This window comes from Coregonus lavaretus, assembly GCF_964263955.1.
Source record: "Coregonus lavaretus genome assembly, contig: HAP1_SCAFFOLD_965, whole genome shotgun sequence".
NCBI lineage: Eukaryota > Metazoa > Chordata > Actinopteri > Salmoniformes > Salmonidae > Coregonus > Coregonus lavaretus.
Window position 1 is genome coordinate 29,147 of NW_028162839.1, and position 10,415 is coordinate 39,561.

Below are 10,415 nucleotides of genomic sequence, written 5' to 3' on the forward strand. Positions count from 1 at the left end.
CGACCTCTGAATGCTCGGCTATGAAAAACCACAGTGATTATTATTTGACCCTGCTAGTCATCTATGGCTCCCGAGTGGCGCAGCGGTCTAAGGCACTGAATCTCAATGCTTGAGGCGTCACTGCAAACCCCCTGGTTCGATTCCAGGCTGTATCACAACTGGCTGTGAATGGGAGTCCCATAGGGCGGCGCACAATTGGCCCAGCGGCTTTGGCCGGTGTAGGCCGTCATTGTAAATAAGAATTTGTTCTTAATTGACTTGCCAGGTTAAATAAATCTATGAACACTTTAAAATCTTGAAAAACGATCTGAACTTAATGGCCATATCCTCTTATAATCTCCCCCCAGCACAGCCAGAAGAGGACTGGCCACCCCTCAGAGCCTGGTTCCTCTCTAGGTTTCTTCCTAGGTCCCTGCCTTTCTAGGGAGTTTTTCCTAGCCACCGTGCTTCTACATCTGCATTGCTTGCTCTTTGGGGTTTTAGACTGAGTTTCTATATAAGCACTTTGTGACAACTGCTGATGTAAAAAATGTCTTCTGGGAAGGCATATGAAGCACTGCTAACGCAAGAGGAACGACTGAAAAAGCATTTAACAGATTACTGTGAAATAATATAATGATGTTTATTATTAGCTGTTTTTATGCTCATGTTTTGAAATTACACTTCATTACTATAACGATTATCAATAAGCCTGAACATTAATTTAGTCACCTCTGGTTGAGAAAAACGTATTTTCCTAGTACATTCATTGTCAGATTCATCAACCAGCAGCGAGCACTCTGCCTTCTAGCGCAAGCGAGGGGCATGTTGAGGTACATTTGCTAACCGGGAGGGTTGCATGATGTAATTTATTGGCTGGCTGGAAGACGCACTCTTGTCTTATCTATTCCGAGGTTGTTTACTCCCAATATTTTATAATGCATGTATACTAGGGATGAGGTTAGCGCATCTGACTAGTGATTATTTACCCGGGGTTCAACACCTGCTATAGTTACTATTTAATTGCTCTTCCAAAGGCAACACAGGCCTAATACGAGATATATAGCTAACTAAAGTAATGAGTGACCATTTTAGAAAATCATGGGAGATATAGTCTTTGATTGCATGCTATTTTATGTCAATCATATTGCTGCTTGTAGCCTATAACTGATGCTTCGTGGTCTTATGCTACCATCTATTGGAAATATTTAGCATTACAAGTTATTAATTAACGTACAGACATTAGTGAGGCAGCTGAAAAATAAAGTGTATTTTTCTTGTTAATTCCTTAGATCAGTCTCAAACCTGCCCCACCTATCCCATGGCAATTGCTGGACTTTCACACAGAGGTTACTAGGTCACCCAATTCAAACCATATTAGAAAAATAAAACAAATGTGTCTTATTTATCAAGTGTTCTGCCTTGCAATAATAAATATCATAAAATAACTAATTAAAACAAAAACAACAGCAAAACGCTTTCACAGGTTTTGAGTAACAAAATAATCAAAATGCTATTTAGTACTATAATTGTATTTACTAAGATAATATTATTACTAAAATAGTTTATAAAAGTGTTCTAGGCTACCCTACCCTAGAATTAGGGTTACGGTTAATGCTAAAATAGGTTATACCTAGGGTTAAGGCTAAAATAGGTTATACCTAGGGTTAGAGTTTCTGTATAGCACTTTGTGACATCTGCTGGTGTAAAAAGGGCTTTATAAATACATTTGATTGATTTTAGGTTTAGGGTTTATATGGCAAAAAACAGTATGGGTTTATGGCACTCTTGCTCCTCCTTGTGGCCGTATGTGGGTACTACATAACTCACTCATGACACTTGCTAGGCTCATAATCTGAGGTAGCAACTGCATTAGATCTACAAATCAATGAGCTAGACCACCCGATTAGACAACAATCACCCCATTATATCCATTTGGTTTGCAACTCAGTGAACCTGCGCAGCATTCGCTCAATTCGATGCCTACAAACTAAGATTTCGATGAATATCAAATTACCCAGCAGCCATTTAGAAACAACAAATCTTCAAAAAAATTGTTATTTCTTACTTTAAAAATGTATTCTGGCTGTTTAAATCGGCCACATCTTGAAACAGAGAACAGGGAAGTGTTTTTTTTTAGCTTGTACACTTTTTTCTTAAAACATATATGGTTAACCATGACCAGAAACTGTTTAATGTTTGATGGCTACACGCCAGCCATCGTGTCGCAGACAGTGGCTAACCACAATGTGTATTCAGGTGAACAGTGAGGTGCTCACCAAGTGTCCGTAACAAGTTACCTGAGGTAAACCTACAGGGTTAACGCAGGCAGGTCTCATTGATAACAATAGTGAAGCTGGCATTGTGACGCAGAACAATGGGCTGGGAACAGAATGTTCTGAAGGCGAGTCGGTGTCATGGAGCTCAATAGAACTAATAGGAGCTGGTAGGGTGAAGAATGCCCTAAAATAAGGCCTGTTGTTTCGAGATTACTTCATAACCAGGGACAGAAGGTAATATTATGAAACTGGGCTCCATGGCGGATGCAATGAACTAATTTTATCAAAAATAAACGTTGTAAAAAATGTCACTTGAGGCGCCCCGAAAATAATATTCAAAAGTTCAGTCCTTGGACACAGAGGGGTTAAACACTAAAGTTACCGTCCATCTAGTGAAGAGAGGAGAACCGGACAGAGGGAGCGTAGGCCAGCATCCGTCAACGACAGAGGGAGAAGCCCTCCACGGTATTTAACAGGTGGAAGAAACAACCAGGGAGCTCCATCGGTCCACAAGAAATGCAGGCAGCCGGTGATGATGTAGTGGTAGCTAGGATAACTAGGATGCTGCTGGTAGAGTAGCTAATTAGCTTACCGAGCTGTACCGACTAGCTTGGCTAACTACCAGGTCGTTCGTCTGTCCCTCGCCTCGAGGATGATGACGAATCCGGTGAAACACAAAATGAAACAAGGATAGCGAGTGAAAAGGATCTGGCTACACTCATACTGTCCCTGACCAAAAAGCAAATTGAAGAATAAACTTCGGTGTCTCGACACTGTAACGAATTCCGTCGTTATTCCCCAAGATCACCTCAGTCCACGCTGCGCGTAACTGGACAATATGCTTGGCGCCAAACCGTACGTGGACGCGGACAGTTCTGTACGGGGACGCGGACAGTTTCAGAACGCGGACATGAGCAGAGCCACACAATAAACTAAAAGCAGTCTTTAAAGTCTGGTACATTAGTAATATTCTTTTTTCTTTTAAAAATGTAAAACAAACATTACGTTTTTTTATAACAATACTTTGAGATCTGGGCCCATATCCAAAAAGCGTCTCAGAGTAGAAAATGTGTCGTATAAGTGCTGAGAATAAAGACATTTTAGTCCTACTCTTATGGGTATAAATGAAAGCTATGCATGAAGCCTCTTTATTCATAAGTGTCCCACCTAGTTGGCAGATATTTAGGACACCTCATGAGCTGTACTAACCAGTTAAGATGTACCAGCAGGTGTCTTGATAATGGAAACATGCAGCGAGTCAGTGGTTCCTGTGCAACATGTAATTGCTTTGGAGCAGTGGTGACCTGTCATTCAGGGCAGAGCCCCACCTGTTTAGCAGATGCTCTTACCCAGAGCGATTTACAGTAAGTGCATTCATCTTAAGATAGCTAGGTGAGACAACCAGATAATACAGTCAAATATACAGGATACGAACATTCCATTTCAGCTAAACAATGGATATATAGCGTTCTGCAATAAAAATAATAATAATGATATACATCTAAAATCTATTAATTAAACATCTGAGAACAGTAATATTGAAGGTACCCATAAGCAACCATTTCTGATTAAAAAACACATGTGAAAAATTGTGGAAATAGCATTTAGGAAATAAACTCTTAATAATTCTTAAACAAAATTGTCATCTCACCTCTTAGCTTTGGTGTCATGTTCCCCAGAGAGACTCATTTTAGAGGCAGGGCCCCCCTCCTCTCTCTCCCCAGAGAGACTCATTTTAGACCACTGACCCCTAACCAGAGATCCAACATGTTGGTTGTAGTTAACACAGTAATTCTTGAATGTGAATTGTTATCATTTATTAATTATCTCTTACAAAACATTTACTAACAGACATATCGAAACAGTCAGGTGATTTAATGCAATCACATGAATATGTAGTTGTGACATCTCTTCACCATGGCCATGTCACACACTTATTTGTATTCATTAAAAGTCGGCCATTTATTATTTTTGAATCTGTTCTTTTCTAAACGTATCTGAGAATGTAGACAGAAGGGCTAAAACAGGCTTGATTGATCTGGGGGGGGTCAGTGATCTATACAGAAAGGTTTTTTGCAACAATTAAGAGATGTTATATTATTTAAAGTAGGCTAGGTTATAATGTATAACAGTTTTTTTGTTGTTGTGTAAAGCAGATCAAGGTCTATACCTCAGCAAGTGGCGACCCGTCATTCAGGGCAGGTGGCCTTTCCTGTTTTGCATGTTATTGTGGCATTAATACATGTCACATATCAGTTTGCTAACAATATAAAAAATATATACACTACCAGTCAGTTTTAGAACATATACTCATTCAAGGGTTTTTCTTTATTTTTTACTATTTTCTACATTGTAGAATAATAGTGAAGACATCAAAACTATGAAATAACACATATGGAATCATGTAGTAACCAAAAAAGTGTTAAACAAATCAAAATATATTTTATATTTGAGATTCTTCAAATAGCCACCCTTTGCCTTGATGACAGCTTTGCACACTCTTGGCATTCTCTCAACCAGCGACCCGTCATTAAGGGTAGGTGGCCTTTCCTGTTTTGCATGTTATTTTGGCATTAATACGTGTCACATATCAGCTGGCAAAAAATGAAAAAAAAAAATATATCATTGAGTTAATAAAGCCGCATACAAACATGGTCTCTTTTTTGTTTTCTTGAGTAAGGCAGCTCCAAAATGCAGGTGTTTCAGCCTAGCTCAGTGCTTTCTGTGGTGGTGGGGCAAGCCAGAAGACAATACAGAGCGCTGCGCCGTGATTGGCTCAGTGTTCTGTCACTCATGGGGACACTACGTCACCGCCAAGTCTAAGGGTAGAGCTAGAAAATTCAAGCCCATTGGGTGCTGCCACAGAGTTATATTAGAAGTGCCCATTCAAGAAGGTCATTGGCCACAGATAAAATGACGTCAAATCACATTATATCTACAGTAGCTTTGATTGGACTGATCATGTCAACATCATACTTTCAAAATCTTAGCCAGCAGTCATCATCACGAATCAAGTTGACAATCTACAGGCAAATCCTTTTTAATCCTTGTCATATGAAGAGAAATAATGAAGAGAAATGATAGGACAGCTGTTGGGACTCTGCTGTTGGGACTCTGCTGTTGGGACTCTGCTGTTGGGACTATGCTGTTGGGACTCTGCTGTTGGGACTCTGCTGTTGGGACTCTGCTTTATGTAGGCCCTAGCAGTTTGTGGGCACCGTTTCTCACCGTTATAGTGCAATGAATGTATTGTTTAGTGTTGTGTTGTGGAGTGGCTTTGCTGGCATGCATCCCCCTTTATTTATGTTTTGCCCCACCAAGATTGACATGCTAAAATCACCACTGACCTCAGCTATAGCCTAGATGACCAGCCTAAACCTGTTCAGATCAGTTCCCATAACGTTATAACAGTAACAGTAGCAGGAGCCTAGTCCTGATACAGATGGAGGTCTATACCTCAGCTATAGCCTACATATCCTAGATGACCAGCCTAAACCTGTTCAGATCAGTTCCCATAACGTTACAGGCCTACCAGTAGCAGGACAGAGCTTGTAGCCTAGGCATGGTTTTTTACACACCATTTCCAACAGAGACCATCAGGTTGGTCAGCATGATAAGTGATCATAGCTCAAACCTACTCTGACTATTGAATGCCTGACGTCGACCTAACCTTATAATAGTTTGTAGTTTAGCCTAGACCTACGAGAGTCTGCCCGTCTTTCCTACATATCAACACATTCATCCGACTTCTAATGTTACCGAGAAATACGTGCCACAGTTTCAACAGCCATTGTGTAACTGCGTAGGCTACACACTTACTTTCACGTTCATATGAGGAAATCACATAACTTCTTACAGTCGCTGGTGCAGCCGCCTGTTCTCTTGCAGATGAAGTAGCTTTTATAGGCAACTCATTCAACCAGCCTAAACAACAGTAAATAAAATATGTCAAATGGTCAAAAGTCAATCCTGATATAGCCATGTACATCAAAGAGAGGTGTATTGCTACAGATGTAGGATCTTAATTTTAGCCAGTTTGCTACAGCAGGAAAATAATCCTGCAGCAACAGGACATTTTAATTATTATGGGAATGGCTGGCAGGGATGTAGCTCAGTTGGTAGAGCATGGCATTTGCAACGCCAGGGTTGTGGGTTCGATTCCAGTATAAAAAATACAAATGTATGCACTCGCAATGTATGTAAGTCGCTCTGGATAAGAGCGTCTGCTAAATGACTAAAATGTAAAAAATCACCATGTAGAATTATGTGTACAGATGTAGGATCTTAATTTGATCACCCCCCCACTGCAGAATAACTTTCCCTCAACGCAGTAAATGTAAAACTTGTAGTGTATTTGAGGTTTTAAAAGGCTTCTGAAGTTTGTAATTTCCACTTAGAAATGGCAGACTTGAGTTTCCCTTACTAAAAATGTTTCAACCGCTACAAAAATGTCCATTAATTATATAATTCACATTTCCTGTTGCTGCAGGAATATTTTCCTGCTGTAGCAAACTGGCTCAAATTAAGATCCTACATATGTATGTGCAAATGTACTTGGCGAATAAAGGTGATTCTGATTCTGCAAAGGTTGTCTCTAGATTCCCTTGCTGCTCTGGGGAAATCATGAAATGGATATCATAGTGATTTAAAGTGGGACTGGTTATCTCCAAACTCTGAGGCCATGTCATTTGTTATATTTCACCCAATTGATAAAGGAAGCTAGAAGGCTGAACCCAGAAGACAACTCTAAATAAACACTAACTGATATTATCCTAAAATCCTTTCACTCATATTGTTGTGTCTCTTTGTTCAACGGACGTCGGGTAGCCTGTGATATTAATATTGTAGCAAACAGCGGGGCAGGGCAGTGAACCCAGGTCGCTGGCCAAAACTAGGTTAACCCTATTGCTGCGATGGGAATTGTAACCTGTCTCACACTGCCCCCTATAAAAGCAAGTCTCGTGCTTCGACTACTCAGACCCCTCACACATCCGGGCCATGCATTCTGATAGCCTCACAGACACCATACTACTTCTGACACCAATGTAGCAAACAGCGGGGCAGGGAAGTGAACCCAGGTTGCACTTGTAAAAAGGCAAACAACCTACGCATCGCGCCATTTATGCCAATTGGGTTACTTGGTTGGAATTGCATCATAGTACATGGGAATAATGATGCATTTTATTTAGTAAAGTGGTTTCTTGCATCAAACACAACAACATTTTCAGTCACCTCCTCCTTGTGTGAAGGACAAGTAGATAAACAGGTTAATGTCAAGCTCTGCATGTTTTTTGGAATGTCTCATGGAATGTAGGCTTACATTGAACACCACACATTGGCTGCTACTGTAGGCTGAATGATAGAACAGCTATTTCCACGTTAAATGTTATTGGAGGCCTTTTTTACATTATGATCAAAAAGCCTACTCGGTCTCTGTTAAAACTGTAACTTAAAGTGGGTACAGCCTCAGTGTTCACAGTAAACTCACGCCGGAAGTTGCACAGATCGCTACACTATAGTAGAACTATGATACAATTACATTTATCATACGAAATGTGAAATGTAGAACTATGACGAATGAATATTGATATATTGAATTCACAGGAGGTTGGTGGCACCTTAATTGGGGAGGACGGGCTTGTGGTAATGGCTGGAGCGGAATAGGTGGAATGGTGTCATTAATGTGAGCCGTCCTCCCCTCAGCAACCTCCACTGATTGAATTTGACTTGCCCACGTCCAGTTAGCGCCATTTTGTATGATTAAACTGTCAAGTCATTATATATTTTCCGTTCTGCTGAGAGAGCACCTTCCTGATGACTGGCACTCTGTATATTCTAATGGATGAGGCCTGAGCTGGAATGTGAAGATAACTGAAGCTAACTTTAGAAAACCAGTATATCTAGCTAGCATCATAGTCCACCCCTCAGGCTAAGTTCAGGTTTCAGCATGAGGCAGGCATCAACAGCCGAGTTGTAGACTACAACCTGGGTCGTGTTCATTAGTTTACTCCACAGCCAACAGTTTTAAAATGTTGCATAAACAGTTTACTCCAAACGCTGTACAACATGACCTAAACGGTTTCTGTTGCCAATTGTTTTGCTACGGTGGGCACTAATGAACACACACAACCTGTTTTGAGGAAGTGTAAGTTGTTGTTAGTCTTTCCACAGTATTTATTTGTCTCTCTTTCACACAACATACCTTCCTGAGTGAAAAGCGTTAACAGTAGATTAGAAAGAGAAAATGTTGTTGCTTGATGTGTTTTAAGCCTGTTTTGAGAAGACAAGTCTATAGACCTATGATACAGTACACTCTTAGAAAAAAGAGTTCCAAAAGGGTTCTCTGGCTGTCCCCACAGGTGAACGCTTTTGGGTTCCAGGTAAAACCCTTCTGGCTTCCATGTAGAACCCTCTGTGGAAAGGGTGCTACCTAGTACCAAAAAGGGTTCTACCTAGGACCAAAAATGGTTCTACAAAGGGTTCTCCTATGGGGACAGCCAAAGAACCCTTTTAGATTCTAGATAGTGTAGGAGCGATCACCCTGGGGCACACAGATGGAAACAGAACGTATTCACCCCACGCATCTAATTTATATCCAAAACATTTTAAGGAGAGTAGGCCTATTATAACACTGTCCACAAAACATATCATCAACTATATGAATACACATAACAATATCATCAACTATATTAATACACATAACAATATCATCAACTATATTAATACACATAACAATATCATCAACTATATTAATACACATAACAATATCATAAACTATATTAATACACATAACAATATCATCAACTATATTAATATCATAACAATATCATCAACTATATTAATACACATAACAATATCATCAACTATATGAATACAAAAATCAATATAATCAACTATATTAATACACATAACAATATCATCAACTATATTAATACACATAACAATATCATCAACTATATTAATACACATAACAATATCATCAACTATATGAATACATATAACAATATCATCAACTATATTAATACACATAACAATATCATCAACTATATTAATACACATAACAATATCATCAACTATATTATTACACATAACAATATCATCAACTATATTAATACACATAACAATATCATCAACTATATTAATACACATAATAATATCATCAACTATATTAATACACATAACAATATCATCAACTATATTAATACACATAACAATATCATCAACTATATTAATACACATAACAATATCATCAACTATATAATACATATAACAATATCATCAACTATATTAATACACATAACAATATCATCAACTATATTAATACACATAACAATATCATCAACTATATTATTACACATAACAATATCATCAACTATATTAATACACATAACAATATCATCAACTATATTAATACACATAACAATATCATCAACTATATTAATACACATAACAATATCATCAACTATATTATTACACATAACAATATCATCAACTATATTATTACACATAACAATATCATCAACTATATTAATACACATAACAATATCATCAACTATATTAATACACATAACAATATCATCAACTATATTAATACACATAACAATATCATCAACTATATTAATATCATAACAATCGTCGTCTTACCTTTTATGTGTCTCTCAATAGAAGTAGAGTCTGGAATGATCATTCGGTGGTGGAAAGTTCCTTTAGTTTGTTCTGCTCATTTCCATATCAGGTTCTACCTGTTCTCTCTCCCACTCCCTGTCTCTTTATAGATCTTACAATGTGCCTTGGCATACATTCTACAAGTGTCTGGAACTCTATTGGAGGGATGTGACATCATTCTTCAACGAGAAATTCCATCATTTGGTGTTTTGTTGATGGTGGTGGAAAACTTTGTTTCAGGCACCTCTCCAGAATCTCCCATAAGTGTTCAATTGGGTTGAGACCTGGTGACTGAGACGGCCATGGCACATTTTGAAACATCAGCAAGTTGAGCAGTTTTCGTCACTGAAGCTCCTGCCAAACGTGCCCCAACAATCACCAATTGTTACGCTCTTCCCGAGCAGGGTTGCAGTCTCTCTTCGTTGCAGCTCCTCTCTCCCCAGGGGTAGCAACTCCTCTCTCCCCAGGGGTAGCAGCTCCTCTCTCCCCAGA

General features: G+C 38.9%; 1 protein-coding gene across 1 annotated transcript in view; it reads right to left on the reverse strand.

Moving 5' to 3' along the window:
• LOC311118786 (NLR family CARD domain-containing protein 3-like) overlaps positions 1 to 10,002 on the reverse strand; it is a gene marked incomplete at its 3' end in the record, with an annotated part of 32,958 nt that extends 22,956 nt beyond the window's left edge. Inside the window, exons 1-3 of the mRNA XM_084193567.1 lie at positions 9,903 to 10,002; positions 6,078 to 6,182; positions 3,910 to 4,008 (exon numbers count right to left, since the gene is read on the reverse strand). Coding sequence (XP_084049693.1) covers positions 3,910 to 3,992 — 83 coding nt within the window. The 5' untranslated portion in view covers positions 3,993 to 4,008; positions 6,078 to 6,182; positions 9,903 to 10,002. The remainder of the gene's footprint in view (positions 1 to 3,909; positions 4,009 to 6,077; positions 6,183 to 9,902) is intronic.
• Between the last annotated feature and the right edge of the window lie 413 nt (positions 10,003 to 10,415).